The 17,010-nt window shown below is 37.3% G+C and overlaps 1 protein-coding gene across 1 annotated transcript in view; it reads right to left on the reverse strand.

Annotated features, from left to right (window-relative positions):
* PBX3 (PBX homeobox 3) overlaps positions 1 to 17,010 on the reverse strand; it is a 49,371-nt gene that overhangs the window by 17,325 nt on the left and 15,036 nt on the right. Inside the window, exon 3 of the mRNA XM_024562000.4 lies at positions 14,468 to 14,603. Within this exon, the coding sequence (XP_024417768.3) occupies positions 14,468 to 14,603 (136 nt within the window). The remainder of the gene's footprint in view (positions 1 to 14,467; positions 14,604 to 17,010) is intronic.

The raw sequence follows: 17,010 nt of genomic DNA on the forward strand, positions 1-17,010 counted from the left end.
CTGTGTTACCTTGGTCAATCATGTCATCTGAGGCTCTCCTTTCCTGATGTACAAGATGGGATAGTGATGCATACTCCTCACAGGGCTGTCATGAACATTAAATGAGATAACATGTTAAAATACACAGGACTATGTCTGAGGTGTACTAGGCAGCCAATAAATGTTAGCGCTCCCCTTTCTTATAACAAACAAGCAACAAGAGCAACAGCAACAAATCCCTCTACAGGCTCCAAAGGCCAGGCTGCCTTTTCCACGGGAGCTTCAAATTCTGGGGAGAGCCAGTCCGTGCTGGTGGGGTACTGGCATTGGGGAAATAGGTAGCAGTAAGAGAGGGGAAAAGGGGGTGCTCCCCCATACACCTCAGCAGAATAAACTTCCTACCAGGAGAATAAAACCCAGACCAAGGACTCCTGTCTGCCACACACCTGCTGGGCTACCTCTCCGCATAAGGAGCTGATATTACCTATGTCTCCTTGTCTCTCCTGACTCCTGCCTGCCCCAACATAGCCACTTGCACGACAATGCTGTGGACCCAGAATTTGCAGGAAACCTGGGTTTATATCCTACTTGTATATATACTTATAGTAGCAGCCATTTATGGAGACTACATAAGACACAATTTTACTAATGTAGAAACTGAGGTCAGAAAGTTTACATAACTTGCCTGGGATCACACAGCCTTTCCTGTGCTTTTTCCACTATGCCTTCTCTAGTAATAACTGTCTTAATTTAATACTCTTTAATTTAAAAAAAATTAAAAGTTGTCTACTCAATTGTATTTATTTCCCTAGTAAATGGCTAGGGCTACAAAAGTATATTCTACCTTTTCATTGCAAAGTATTTTGGCTCTTTCATGGTTAAAACATGGGCTAGCCCAAGAAACCAAACCATTTTTTCTTTTTAGAAAATAAGTACCAAATTCCTAACAGTTATCTTGAAAACCAACTTTTGAAACACAACCCATTTCTAATGGGAGAACTGAACAAATAGAAATTCAGTTTCCATAGTATTTGAAATAATTTAAAACAGATTCACTTGTCAAGTACTAATTTTTTTTTTTTTTGTATTTGAGGCTGTGAAAAATTTTATTGCCATAGTACACGGACACCCTTGCAGTTTGGCTTTGCCCTTTCTATTCGATGCATGATAGACGGACAGCTACTCATGACAGTCACAAAGAGGTTCATCCGCAAAAGTATATAAAACGTCAGCCTCGCGGCCACAGTACACAGAAAACAGATGACACCAATCATCTCCCTAAAACATGCGCTGAGGGGTGGTTCTAAATGACCACAGATGATGTTTTTAGTTAAAGATGTTTTTCTTTAAAATTCTCTCATTTAAAAAAAATGCGTTAGGTATACAACTAAATAGGTTCCTTCATAAGCTCCACGGAAAGCCTTTGGCAGATTTTAAAACACTGACAACCCAACTGTGAAACTGCCTCCCATCAGCTGCACTGAAAGGTGGAGCCATTTACCAGGCAGCACGCCAGCATTAAAACTCAAGAGCACTCTTTAATGAACAATAACGGACCGGATTTTTTGTCTACGTAAGTGTCGTGTAAATCTAATTCCTGTACCTGAAAACATCAAAATGTATTCAGTGTCCTATAGTCAAGCCTTTTGTTTCATGAAAACCCTTATTTTATTCAAACACCATTCCCTACCAAATATACACTCCAGTGTTCTTTTCTTTTTAAAAATCCAGCAATTTTTACTGAATTTATTTAAAATAGATATATTTGGCCTCAAAAGGTATGCTACCCTTTCAACAAACATAATTAATTCCCACTAAAAATGACTCACATGCATTTTTAGGGTGAAAAATACACCAAGGGTAGGTCTATTCGGAGACTAAGAGTAGACAGCCCCACCTGCCACCCCCTCGCAGCCACCCAAGCCCCTCTGGCTCTCACCTTTAGGGGCCTACAAACGCCCGGGGGCTGCTAGCACACTAGTTTGCCCGGGCACAGAGCCTCCGTGCCCTTCTTCTTTTGGAAGCTTTGCAAGGCTCTGTGTGTACAACACACCCAGCGAGAACATTCTGGCTGAATGGGTGACAAATTACATATATTGAGCACTAATGATATGCCAGGCCTTATACTAGGCATTCTCCATATATGATCTCATTTAGCCCTCAAACCTCTGAAGAAATTATCATCATCCTAATTTTAAGGTCAAAAAAGGGAAACTTCAGGTTAAATAATTAGCTCAAGATCCCACTACTACTTAATAATGGCTGGGTGGAGTCTGAGTGGAGTTTTTGCACCTTCCTATACTAAATACGTACAATCACCTGGAGTCAAAGTACCAATTCCTCAAAATCAGTAGTATGAAACGACAGTACCACTACCGAAATGGAACACAAATAACAAAACTTAGTTTTGGTTAAAAAAAAACCTATAGTAACTATAGGGCAATGATCTAAATATCTAACTTTAGGAAATCAAAAGGGAGAAAAGGAAACTATATATACTACTTTAGAACTTTCCTCTCTCGATCTTTGGCCCAGTCACCTGATAAGGCCCCAGAGGAGTTGACCCATCAGTTCTTTGATCCCCTTCCACTCCTCGGCTCTGAACTTTGCTAGGGCAAGTCACAAGCTCAGGCCACTGATTCTACCCTTTGACTCATCTCTGGACAGATCATTCATTCTACACACATTTAGAGTGTCCAGCAGGCATGGTGTTCCCATAAAGCGGACCCTGTAATAAGAGTTGTAAAAGTATACATAAGGGTTATTAAAGTACCAAGTACTGTTCTAAGCACTCATTGAATCCTCATAAAATCCAGTGAGATAGGTTCCATTTCCCCCTTATATTTTTTAAAAAGGTAGTATATAAAATATGGTTGAGAATGAATATCTGAAAAAAAGCAGGTATGTTAAGAAACAGCTGCAAAAAATATATGACAGTTAACTTCCTTGAGGATTGGAACTAAGACTCTTGAGATAGAAGGAAGACTTGAAAGAATCAATTTTGGGGTTTGTTGAGCTCTACTGTGTTTCTTTTAATTTCATTAAGTTCTGTACTTATCTATATTATTTCCTCCCACTTTTTTTGGTTTAATTTATTGTTTTAATAGCTTGAAATGCACCATTTGTTGACTGATTTTTGAACTTCTCCATATATGAGTATAGAATACATACATGATATATATACAACCCACATATATGTTTAAAGCTATAAATTCCCTTCTATGCATGGCTTTCACCGAGTCCCATGAATTTTGATAGGCTGTATTTTCATTATGATTCAGTTAAAATATTTTCCAATTTCCATTGTGGTTTCATTAACCTATGGGTTACTAAGAAATACAGGGATGGGCAAAAGCAGGCTTATAGTTGAGAGTATGCAAAACACAGTTTATTCTCGTATTATTAATTATTGTATTATTTTCCATACAAATGCTGTAAACCTACTTTTGCCATTCCCTGTATATTGTTTTATTTTCAAACATCTTTTTGTCATTAATTTTTAGTTTGGGTCCACTGTAGTCAGAAAACATACTCTATGTTTTAAATTATTTAAAATGTATTGAGAGGTACTATATGCCCCAGAACATAGCTTTTCTGCAAATGCTTTAAAAGAAGAAATAATTTGCACTCGTGGGGTATAGTGTTCCATACATGTCCATTAGGTTGTTTGCTAATCATGACGTTCCAATCTTCTATATCTGTACTACTCAAAGTATGGTTCTGACACCACCAGGCTCAGAATCACCTGGTAGCTGCAAATTGTCAGGCCCCACTGCAGACTCTTTGCATTAGAACCTTTGGGAACAGGGCCCAGGAATCTGTATTTCAACAAGCTCTCCAAATCATTCTCATGCACAGTAAGGTGTGAGAAGCACTGTTCTACATCATTACTGATTGTGTGTATATGTGTGTGTGTGCTCTGTTAGAGAAAGGTGCAAAAGTCTCCTACAGTGATTTTGGATTTATCTCTTTTTCTTTGAAATTTTATAAGTTTTTGCTTTATGTTTATGAGCTTCTGCTAATAGATTCATGTAAATATAGAACTGCTGTATCATCATTATCTAGTGTGTCTCTATCTCTAGTGAAACTTTTTGCCTTGAAGCATTCATTATCTGATAGAATAGAGAAACACCAACTTAATTTGGGTTATTGTTTGCGTGTTACATTTTCCCCCATACTGTTATTTTCATTCTTTCTGTGTCCTTATGTTTTACATGTGTCTCTCAAAGAGCACATGTAATTAAGTTTCATTTTTATATCTTGCCTGACAATATTTGCCTATTACTTACAGCATTCAATTCAGTTGCATTTAATGTAAGCACTGATATATATGGATATGAATCTATCATCTTAGTAAGTGCTTCCTATTTGTCCCATTTACTATGATCTTTTATCCTCACCTTTCTTGTCTTCCTTTAGATTACTTATTTTTAAAAATTATTCCACATCTCCTTCTTTATTGGTTGGGAAGTTACATACTCTTTCAGTATTCTTTAAGTGACTACCCTAGAGATTATACATTCTTAACTATCAAAATCTAACACTAACTGGTACTTTTATATTAATTGGTACTTTTACCACCTTTTGCAGAAAACTCAAGAGCATTAGAACACTTATCCTCCCCTCATAACTTACAAGGCATTATCGCTGTGTATTTTAATTCAGTGTAAATTGTTAACCCAACAGACTTTATTATTTTAAACAATCAGTCAATATTCATTTAGATTCACATACACATTTAGCCTCTTTTTTCCTTTTCCACTCTTCTCTGCATTGCCCACCCTCCCTCTGGAATCTTTTTACTTCTTCCTGAATGATACTTTTAATATTTGCTTTAGGGGAAAAAATGGGACAAGTTCTCTCAATTTTTTAACTGAAAATGTCTTTATTTCACTTCCACTATCAAAGGGCATTTTTGGCACAAGTGAAATTCTAGATTGACATTTAATTTATTTCACTTCTTTAAAAATATCATCCCACTGTATTGCGGCTCTATTGTTTTCATTTAAAACTCAGTAGTCTAATGGCAGCTTCTCTGAAGGCAATCTCAGTTTTTCCCTCTGGTGGCTTCTGTTTCGACTGTGTCAGTGTGCACTGGTGTTTATGAAGTCTGTTTGGATACTGCAGTATTTCAGGACTCTGTGGTTTGGAATCTTCCACCAATTTTGGAAAGCTGTCAGTCTTTCCATTTTAAGGATTGCTTCTGACCCACTCTTATGTTTGCTTCTGGGACTCCAGTCACCTTTATTGCAGACTTCTTACTGTATCCTCAACATCCCTTACTCTCTCTCATGATTTTCTATACTGTTACCTTCACATTCCTTAGTATGGTTATTTCCTTATGACCCATCTGCCAGTTCACTAATCCTCCCTTCAACTATGTCTGATCTGCTTTTAAACCTGTACACTGAACTCTTAACTTTAATTGTTGTAGTTTTGGTTCTGAAATTTCTATTTACCTTTCTTTGTTTCCCAGTTCTCTGACAAAACTTCCATAAATGACTTTTATTTTCTTAGGTATATTAAGCACAGTGATTTTATATTTAATATCAGATCTTTTATTTTCTAGACTTGTGTGGATCTGTTTCTATTGTTGGTTGATTGTGCTGGCTTCAATACATGCTGTCATGTCTTCTTGTGTGTCTGTCTTTGTTTTCTGATTGTCCAGTGTTGTATTTGCTTTATTTATAGAAACAACTTGAAGCCTTGAATGATGCTGTCTCTCTCCACAAAAAAATTATATTTGCTTGGCCTAGGCACCTACAAGTACTAGCAATCCAGTTTCAAGGACTGAGGTAATGTAAACCAAGCAGGTCTACAGTCTCTTTGAGGGTCTGTGTCCTTCCAATGCACCCTTGCTACTAAAATGTAGCCCTAGTAGTTTAAGTCTTAACCTAAAGCAAGGGAAATAAAGAAGCCTCCCTTGGTATGTCCCAGACACCTAGACACCAATTCCCACCCTCTCAGCCCTGCCAAGCTGTCAAAAGTACTGTTTAATCTCTCTTAGTTACCCTCTCAAAATTGAAAAATGACCCAGGGAAAAATCATTTCTCTTGGCCTTACTTTCTTCTTATCTGCAAAATCCATGGGCAACATCATCCATTCCCAGGGCCTCAACTATGAACTTAAGTGGATGATTCCCAAGCTACATCTTTAACCTTGAACCTTCTCCTAAATTATATTTCCAAACTGATCATTTCCCAAATGGGCAAACCTAGCACAACTATTACAAACCTTTACTCTCCCCTCCATCAAAGCAGCATTTCCTCATGTGTCTCCTATATCTGCTAATAATGTCACCATCTGCAAATATTCATTCTAGGCTAAAAACCTCAGCTATCTTCTGTGACACTTTCCTCCTCAAAATCATATCCAATTACTTCCCCAATCTCCAAAATTTGGGTTCTACCAACAAAATACTTTTCAAATCCATCCCTGTTTTCTACTGTCAGTGGCCTAATTTGAATCTTCACCACTTCTTGCCTGAATTATACTAATAATTTATGCAGTCACTCTCATTCTCCGGGTTTCCCTCAAATTGATATTCACATTGGTGCTAGGATTATCCTTCAATCTGACCATACAACTCAACCCGGAAATCCTTACCTTCCATAATTCATTTCACAGCACTTATTACCATATAATTATGTATGTTAGTATTAATAATTATATATATCTCAATTATCCCTCTCTCCTCATTAGAATAAGCTCCACAAGGACAGACTCTCTGTTATATGTAGCACAGTAACCAGAAATCACTAGTTGTATAAATACTGTTGAATTAATTAATTAGTACAAAATAGACATGTAAACTGCTCAACCTCATAATTGCAGGCATAATTACAGACATCTAAACATCATAATTGTAGACCTTCCCCAAATCAAGCACAAGCTTTACTTTTTACCTAAATCATTTCTTCAACAAACACTGAGTGTCTATGGGTTGTGCACTGTGCTAGGTGTTAGGAAAACAGCACTGAATAAGACTGTGTCTCGAACAACATGGAATTCACTACCTATTATAGGAACAGCATTCAGCAATTTATTATGTAGTTACAATTGTAGTAAGTACTATTAAAAATCTATGAGAATATATGATGGAGGATATGAACTGGCAGTAGAAGGAAAGCTTTCTTGAAGAACTGATGTTTGAAATGAGCTCTGAAATAGTGATTAATAAGATATCTATACATTTGCATAGGGAGGGCAGGATTACACAATTCCAGGCAGGAGAAATAGCATAATAATAATAATTATTATATTTTTTCCTTACTCTGTGAAAGGCATTCTGCTAGGTCTTTACATATATTATCAATCCAAAGTTCCTATAAACCTATGAAATACATGCTATTTTTGTACAAATTATATATATGAAGAAATGAGGCACAGTGAGGTTAAATGACTTCTCCAAGGTCATAGAGCTAATAAGTTGGAAGACTTTCCTTATCGTCTGAATAGAATAACCCCCCTCCTTGTACCATATTCCAAAATAGCACCCATATGCAACTGTGCATTCCCCCGGGTAACTTTTGTATCCTGTCGGTAACACGTTTGTCTGCCTCCCCCAGGAAATTTGATATTTCTAAGGGTAAAGAACCTATCTGATCCATCCTTTTGCCACAGTGCCAAGAACAATGCCTGATACACAGTAGCACTCAGTGCTTGTTGAGTGAAGTACAAAAAAAGCCAAAAACTTTGAAAGATACCTTTGGCTGGATCAAAGTAATTTATACTTGTTTGTAGCTTCTACTCTCAAAATCCATACTCATTTTTGAAAAGTGATATGCTCTCCACATAGCTGACGGAAAAGTCAGGAAAAAGTGAAGAAAAGCCAAAGACGAGAACAAAGGAAGTACATCTCTGGATCTCTGGAGATCCAGCTATCCTGGCTGGAAGTATCACATAGTCAACATAAGTGGGAAGCCAGGAGGCTAGAAAGTGGAGTCTGTCCTGATCTGGCGTCTCTGTCCTTCAGGCTTCACACTGTATATACTCCTCCATATCCAATCTCACCCTGCTCTGGGCTCCAAGAGGCAGAGCTATATGCCCTCAGGCTTCTGGCCAAAGGAAGTCACTGGTAGGAGATGAGAAGAAAGGAAAGTAAGGTCAGAGTATGTGTCCCCCTGACTCCCTCACTGTAATACTGCTTGTACTTAAGGACTCAGGTACTGTCCTCCACACACCTTCTATGTCTTAGGTGACAAAACCAAGTGTTACACTAGTATTATCCTTTTGGTTTCCCTGCACTCTGCCCACACTTCTGTCAATAGTCACTTTATTAAACTCTCCTGAAATTATTCTAATTTGAGTGTGCCATCTGTTTTCTGCTGGGACCCTGACTAATATATTGGCCTATTGGTCTGACATGCCTCACAGAAGCAAGGCATAGGAAAGGTGAGATGCAATGATCAGGGACAGGCGTAAGGGGAGACTGATGGGAACACTCAAAAGGAAGGAATAGGCAAAAGGAGGTGACGGGTACAAAAACTGGAGAGACCAGGATTCTGATTACGGCTTCTTCTAAGGCACAGGAGAACTGAAAAATACCCCATCTAAGGTGGAAATAGTCTCTACCTATCCTTCGTTTGGGTATCATGTCAAGTAAGTGTTAGAGATTCCCTTTTAAAAAGTCAGTTCTAAAATAAATATAATACCTGACATCATTAGAGCAAGCTTTAGGGACCATGCTAATTACTGAGCTGATTGTAGAGAACAAAAACAAAACAAATCAGAGGCTTCCCTTGTTTTCTTTAAATATTGCAGATATGCCTTATCTGTACTCAGTGTTATAGCATCCTCAAAGCTTCCATCTTTTTACAGGCTGCTTCTTTGTTCTTTGCACACTGTTTAATGACATCCCATCTCCACTAGGACACACAATCAGAGCCTTTATAGAACAGCGGGTCTGTAGCCTTCTTTTAAGATAGTGCGAAAGAGCCAGTTTCAACAAAATAGCTGCCATTTTCCTTCAACTTGTCTCCAGTTCACCAACTGCATACTCACAGTAAAATCTACTTCTACCTTCTATCTACTGCCAAAGTAACTGAAAAGGCCATTATGGATAGCTGAAAAAGATACTATAATTTGATAGTCATCTTTTTTTCCCCTGCTCTAATTATTATTTTAACAGGCTTCTTATTTTAATACATTTTTTTAATAAGGAAATCTTACTTACAAATTTTAATTAGCTTACTGAATATTCACTGCTTTGGAATAAGTAGTTTAATGAGTAAGGAGACCTCAGACTACTAACTAGCCTGGAGTCTCTGAAGTAGCTAGGGGGAAATGCTGCAGCCTAAGTGATATAAGCCCTGGCCTGTGCCTCAAAAGCCAGGACTCTGCAGCTGAGGCCTCAGGGATAGAGGAATCATACTGCCTCTTGCAGGAAAAAAGGTAAAAATCCAGTTTCTTCCTCTTTGTCAATAACCTCTATGTACAAACCTCCAGCATTCCTGAAGACCTGTGTCTCTCATCCAATCTGTTAATTTCTCTAAACATTAGTCTCTTCATCTGTAAGGATTAGGTACTTTTCTTCACCCAGATTTATAATACCGGGTCTTGTGCAGCACTTTAAAGGTTCTAAAATATGTTAGTTGAATGAATAAATGAATGAATGTGTGAATGAATCTTAATACTGCCAATTAACCTCTTTAGCATTTCAGATTCTCATCTGTTTAAAAAAAAATCCATCTTTTCTTTATAGTATGTCTCAATTAGAATAGCAATGTAGAATAAGTTCATATTTTTCATTCTAAAAACACCTAGCACAAAAGTAGAGGCAGAATTATTTAAATTCCAAATTGGAATCAGGAGAACAATGAAGTTTTTTGTGATTGGTAACTTGAAGAATGAGTGCAAGTTAGTTCTATTTCAAAAAGTAAAAGCATATTAATATCTGCTCCACTAAGAATACATGACAACTTAAGTATGATTCTCAGTGCTTGTGGCATCAGAAATAATTTCTTCTTCTGTGAATTTTTAGGGTGTTATGTAAAAGGGGAAATCCAACTTAATCAAACCAAACCTCAGGATGTCCAAATTAATGTAGGACTAATATAAATTGCAATTTTTTTACTTACCTGTGCCTATTATACTATATAGTGCATTTAAAAACCGACAGTATATATTAACTTAATGTGTCCAAAACCAAACTCTTGATCTTTCTCTTCCCAAAAGCTGCCCCAACATACTTCATGACAATTCCATCCTTCCATGTTCAGGCCAAAAACTGGAGTCATCCTTTACTCTTCTCCTAGATCCTACATCTAATCTATCAGCAAACCCCCTCAGCTATCCCTTCACAATTATCTGAAATCCAGTTGCCTCCCATCACCTTTACTACTAACACCCTGGTCCAAGGCACCATCATCTTACTCTGTGATAGGTAGTGGCACCCTAACTGGTGTCTCTGCCTCCCCTCGCTTCCAAGGTCTATTGTCAAAATAGCTGCCATGGTGATCCTGTTAAAACTTAAGTCAGACCAGGCGACTCCTCAGTTTTCCTTAAAAGCCAGAGTCATTACCATGGTCTATAAGACCCCTGCACCATTTGGACCTCTCCTACTACTTTTACCACCCACTCAGACCACTTTTGTCTCTGGGCGCTGGCACTTACTCTCCCCTCTGCCCGAAATGTTCTTCACCAATTAGCCACATAGCTCGCTCATTCATCTCCTTCAGTATTTCCCAAAAATTATTGTCTCAGGAGGGGCTTTCCTTACTACTACCCTATTAAAAATTATACCCTTTAATTACCTGTTCCCTTTCCCTCCTTTTATCTTCTTCATTAACACCTATCACTGCCTAATTTGTTATTTCATTTACTTATTTTATCTGTTCATATTCTCCCAGGAAAATGTAGCTCCATGAGGGCATGTTTGTTATTGCTGTATTAAATAAACTTTTTAGTGAAGTAAAAATACATATACACAAAAAAGGGACATATAGTATAGAGCTTGATAAATTTACATAAAGTGAACACATCCATGAAATCATCATTTAGGGCAAGAAACAGTCCCCTTTCCAATCACTCTTCTCCCAAGGCGAACCCCTAATCTGAATCACATACTGAGTGCCCGACTTCTCTCACTTAGCATTATGTAGTTACTTATAGTCTAGTTTGTTTGTTCACACTGCTATATAATATTCAAAATATACATAAATAAACTTTTTATTTACCCACTTTCCTACTGATGGACATTTCCATTGTTTATAGTCTGACTGTTAAGAGTACTGTTGCTAAGGATATTTTTATGCATATCTTTTGGTGGACAGACATACACAGTTCTGTCAGCAGGACAGGGATTTCTGCCTGTTAAATTCACACATGTCTCTTCTATCTCTAGCACGGTATCTGTCCACTTGTCTTATCATCTACATGCATACATCCGTATGCACTGTGTCTACATTGCTCATATACATATACACATACACATAAACACATACATTTTTTCTGAACCACTTGAGGCTAAGTTTATACATCATAGCCCTTTACCCCTAAGTAAATCAACGTGTATTTCTAAAACTAGAGATATGCTCTTATATAACCATAGTACAATTACAAACTGCAATTTACTTTAGTAAATGTAACCCGATAATATCCTTTATGGCATATTTCCCTCTCTCGTGCAGTATCCAGTCGAGGGTCAGGTATCACATTTACCTGTCAAGACTCTTTAGCCTCTTTTTATCCAGAACATTCCCACAGCCTTGCTTTGGCATTTTTAAAGAATACTGCTCTCCCCCTTTTTCCCTGGTAAACATTATTCATTTTGGGTTTGCTCAATGTTTTCTGGTGATTAAATTCAGGTTACACTCTTGGATGAAATACTACACTCAATGTTCATCTGTCCCTCTTTAGTGATGTTGATTCTAATGACCTGGTCAATGCCTTGTTCCATTTCTCCACTCTGTTGCTTTTTTTTTTTTAATCCCTTGCAAATAATAAAAGGCCTACAGAGAAATACTTTAAAACGGTGTTCTTCATCAAAATTTCTCCCTAGATTTAATATTTATTGAGTTTCTTGCCAATCCAACCTTTACTAAAATGATGTTAGTAAATATTCTATCACTGAAATTATCAACGTTTTCCTCTGTTGCTTACACATTTTATGCATTTTTAAAGAAATTCTTTCCTATCTTCAAAGTAGTAAAGATATTTCCTTCCATTTTCTTCTGAAAGTTCTATACTTATTCTTAATTGTTAAGTATTTGAGCAGTATTTTAAGTATTTTAATCAATAAATAATAAATCAGCTTCATATACTCTAAACCTAGCAAAAATAGTGTTGCTACAGTTGCCTATTTTCAGTGGGTTTCAATTTTTTTAAGTTAGCTTTGTATACCAACAGTTTCTGGATTCTATATTTAATTGTATTTTAGTGTGAGGTTATTTTAAATAATTTTTTTTATCTTTAGAAAGTAGTTAACACATTAAGTCTAGAACATTCTCTGCTTTAACTTCCAAACAATTTAAACAAAAGGGCACTGATTTATAAGGCTAGCAACTGATGCTTCATTAGTTAAAATGTCAACATCATTGTTCCCACTTCAGAGATGTGGGGTAAAGGTGTTGTTAAGAAGAAGGGTAAAAAGGCGAAGAAATAGTCAGAATTTAAATTGATGCTTGAACTGATCACTAAAGTTCTGCATTTGAAGGGCCAACCTGGGAGAAATAAGATCAGAAAGTCTGCTTTTATACACAAGCAATATATCTAGGCCTATGCTATTTCTACCACTAAAGCAATTACTAAAAAATTTCAAACCTAACAAAGTCATTTTGCTACAGAAAACAAGTGAAATGACTACAGTCATAAACTATTTTTTTAAAAGTCACCAGTAAATGGGTTCCTAGCCTATTTTAGAGGTAGACTACAACCGCCCTAGTTCAGAACAGCCAGAAGGAAGCTTTCCTCTCACTTAGTACAGAAGTGCTATGACACGCAAGATGCTAGTACTACAACTAAGGAAACCCAGGGTTCCATCGTTCTTCAGAAATGTGTAATGTTATAGAAATAAAAGAGAAAGAAAGAAAGAAGAGGAACCCCAGGAACACATTGTTTGACATTGGACCTGCAAACATTTGAATTCTAAGTCAGAAAGCTATAGGGAGAGCCAGAAAAGCAGACTGGGCATCATCAGCTGGTGATCAGCATGAGCCCAATCCTAACGTTCAGGGAAGTGTACGCACCATAAAATACCCACTTGATGTACGCATGCTTTTAACTTCATCCTCCCGCTCTGACCCAGCACATTATACTGTTCCTTCATATTTCAAGTGGCAATGAGTACTACACAACCTTTATAGTGATGTCTTTTTAAAGATTGCATGTTTTTATAAGCTGGTAACCCAGATCAATTATATTCCATTTAAAATTGAGCCCCTCATCCCCTCTTCTCCTCCAAAATGATAATAACTAATAAGTAAAATCTTCATTGTAAATCTAATTTTGCTCTAGAGGTTCTACGGAAACTAATGCCAAGAAAGGAGCTAGATTAACATCTTAAACCCAGCCCCTATTCCCTTAAATAACAATGACATAATGCTGATATGACACTTTCACGGGAATGTGAAGGGGACCTTTAGTATGTTGGACTTCAGATGCACAAGCAGGAGTATTTATTTAGAAACTACCTTAAAATTTTTGTGTTATGTGACCTGTCGGAAACACTGAAATTTCTGTCAAGAGTCAGCTTTTCCTTAAATTCCACTGCAAGCACTGGTTGGTAATTATCGCTTTTGCATGCTATAAAGAAATAATACTCCAATGCCAATCTATAAGCAACACTATGAATATTTAAACTGTATTTTCACGCCAATGCCAATAGGATATACTTATTTTTTTAAGGAGGCACAGTTGTTTATTTGTTGCTGATCCTCAATCTAAATACTAGTAAATCTGTTTAAAACTAAATGTATTTTTGTTAGATGATGACAGCTAACTTCAGGGCCCCAATGTATTACAGATAGACCTTTAGAACAAAATACAAAATAATGACAGAAATGAACTTAATTTTTTTGTTTAACGGGTAACAAGGAAGCACAGAAATCATCGGGGCCCAAATATCGTAATGGCATTGTCATTTAGAAAGGACTTGGTGAATTCCTCAAAACTTTCACCAAAGAGTTAGTTATATTAAATATCCTTTCAGCAATAAACAACCTGGTTTCTCACTGATGGAAGGTCAGTCATTTAAATTAGGAAAAGCGGGACAACATGCCATTAAACTGTGTCTCTTCCCACTGCACGTTTATGTCCTTTCTATCGAAGGTTTACACTACGGTGGTGGGTGACTATCTTGATTCCTTGCCACTTAGGATTAAAAAAAAAATTATCTAAGCTTGGACAAACATGTGGAAATATCTGTTTTCTTTATATCTTCTTTGATGATAGAACATCTGGACATGACATTTGATGAGAATGCCCTGTGGAAAGAGCAGGGTTCCTATATTCCTAGGGAAACGAGGCAGACCCCTGAGTCCTCACCCACCTGTGACACTGTGATGCTGCACTTCTTGGCCAGCTCCTCTTTGGCTTCTTCACTGGGGTAGGGGTTGCTGAGGTGCGAGTAAAAATATTCATTCAATATTTCTGTGGCCTGTTTACTGAAGTTACGCCTTTTTCGTCTATGACAAAAACCAAAAAGAACTATAGTTAAAATCAGCACTAACTAAAAAGTAAATTTTTATTTTTAAACATTCTTAGGGTCTAGTTTATCCATATGGTATCATAATTTATGCCCTTGACATCCTCCAAAGCACTATCCAATTCATTTTAAGGTTTAGAGTCACAAAGAAAAACACTAGAATGTGAAGCACCATTAACTTCATTCTCTAATTTATTCAACAAATACTTATTGAGGACCTAATGTGTTCTAGATACTTAATAAAGAACAAGTTGAAACAAATAAGATCTACCAGAAAGTTTACAGGAGACTGGAGGGTTAAGGTGAAAAGTAGAAAGGGGAAAGAAAGACATTAGACAAGTAACACAGAAATAAATAACTATAAACTGTAGTGACCATATTAAGTACCATGAAGGAAAAGCATAGTATATAATGAAAGTGTGTAAGAGGGAAACCTAACATAGATCATGGAGTCAGGAAAGGTTTCCCTGAAGGAGTGACATTTAATCTGAGATCTGGAGAATGTGTAGGAGTTAGTCAAAGAGAGAGGGTAAGAGGAATGAGCAGAGGAAATGGTCCTGTGTTAGATAAGAGGTTGGAAAATCCAAATGGCTAAAAAAGGCTGGAGCACAGTAAAAATCAGAGAATGTGTGAGATGAATGTGGAAGGATGGGCAGGGGGCAGATTATATAGGCTTAGTGGGCCCCATAAGAATTTCTAGATTTCATTTTACCAGCAGGAAGCTATTAAAGGTTTTTAATTTTATGTTTTTAAAAAGATTGTTCTGACTGCTAAGAATAGTGGGAGGAGGACATGAAAGAAAATATAGAGTTATTTAAGGAGACAACTACTATGGTCAAATTGAGAGATGATGGTAACTTAGCATAAGGTGAGAGTAATGGAAATAAAAAGATTCAAGATCTATTTGAAAGGTAAAAGCAATAGGACTTGATGATGAATTGGGTGGGGGAAGTGGGTGGAGAAGAGAGAAAAGCAAGGTAAGGAAAAAATACATCAAAGATTTCTGGATTTGTCTGCTTAAGCGACTGACTAGACTAAGGTGTGATCTGCTCACAGGGAAAGACTAGGGGAGAAAAATATTTCTTATGGGGAGAGGGGTGGCAGAGTGTCAGAAGATCAAGTAGTTATTAGCATATTTACTTCAAACAGAAAAAATGTCATTTATATTTGGGTTTTGTTACTAAGGTATTAAAGAATTCCAGCCTGAAAATTAGCATTTGTCTCTCTCCACCTTAATTAGATTCTCTATGCCCTGACCAGGTGGCTTGGTTGATTGGAATGTCATCCCAGACACCAAAAGGTTGTAGGTTCAATTTCCAGTCAGGGCGCATTCAGGATGGAGGCAACTGATCAATGTTTCTCTCTCATATCAATGTTTCTGTTTCTCTCTCTTTCTCTCTGTCCCCCCTCCTCTCTCCCTCCCTCTCTCTCTCTAAAATTAAAAAAGTATCCTCAGGTGAGGATTTAAGAAGAATTTAGATTTTACTTTTCCAGTAACTGGAACATACTTTCCCCAATTAATTTTCTTAATACTTCCTTCCAAATAACTTTAATGACCTTCTCCATGATATCCTACACTCAAAAAAGAAAGTCAGTAGGCAGCTGTAAATGTGTATACCCCATGAGATCCTTCTTGTTAAAATGATGTTACTAACCCAGCAGGTCAAGCATGTAATTTATGTCTCAACATTCTGGGAGAGAGTCAAGGGAGCATGAAATCTGGGTCTGATCAAAACATCTCCGATTATCAGAACTAAAATTTCTTATTTCAGTAATTTTTGAAAGGTTAAACCATTGTTTCCTAAGGAATGAAGAAGAGAATCAAGATCTTCTGGGGGGATTAAAATCAACAGGATTCGATGACGAATTGGATGGGGGAGATGGTTACAGAGGACGGAGAAGAGGAGGAAAAGATACACACCAGGAACAGCAATTAGCATTTCTGCAGAAGCCATGCACTGCTTGAAAAGAAAAACAAAGCCCTGACATGGTGGTGCTTTGGAGACACACTCAGATGAGTAGGTGGTTTGGTGAATAGGGTGGAAAACATCTAGAATAAATATGGAAACTGTCAAGCCTACAGATAATTACCATACCTGATCCACAGATAATGCTTACTGAGGCTACACAATAATGTCTTGCTCATAAAAATCTAGGTTTCTGGCTTTTTATTTAAAAAATGGAAGATAGGCCACACCAGGGCTGCATTCTCAGGAGGCAGCCGGAGACTAAAGGTGAGTGATGGCTGTCCCCTCAGATATGCAGCCACCCACTCCAATCCTCACTGCTCCTCATCCAACCACTCTACTCAATTCCATAATATGTAAGCATGTGAGTTTGTCACTCCCAGTCTAAGACATGTAGTCCAGCAGCAAGACCCAGGGAAC

This window comes from Desmodus rotundus, chromosome 1 (genome assembly GCF_022682495.2).
Source record: "Desmodus rotundus isolate HL8 chromosome 1, HLdesRot8A.1, whole genome shotgun sequence".
NCBI classification, from domain to species: domain Eukaryota; kingdom Metazoa; phylum Chordata; class Mammalia; order Chiroptera; family Phyllostomidae; genus Desmodus; species Desmodus rotundus.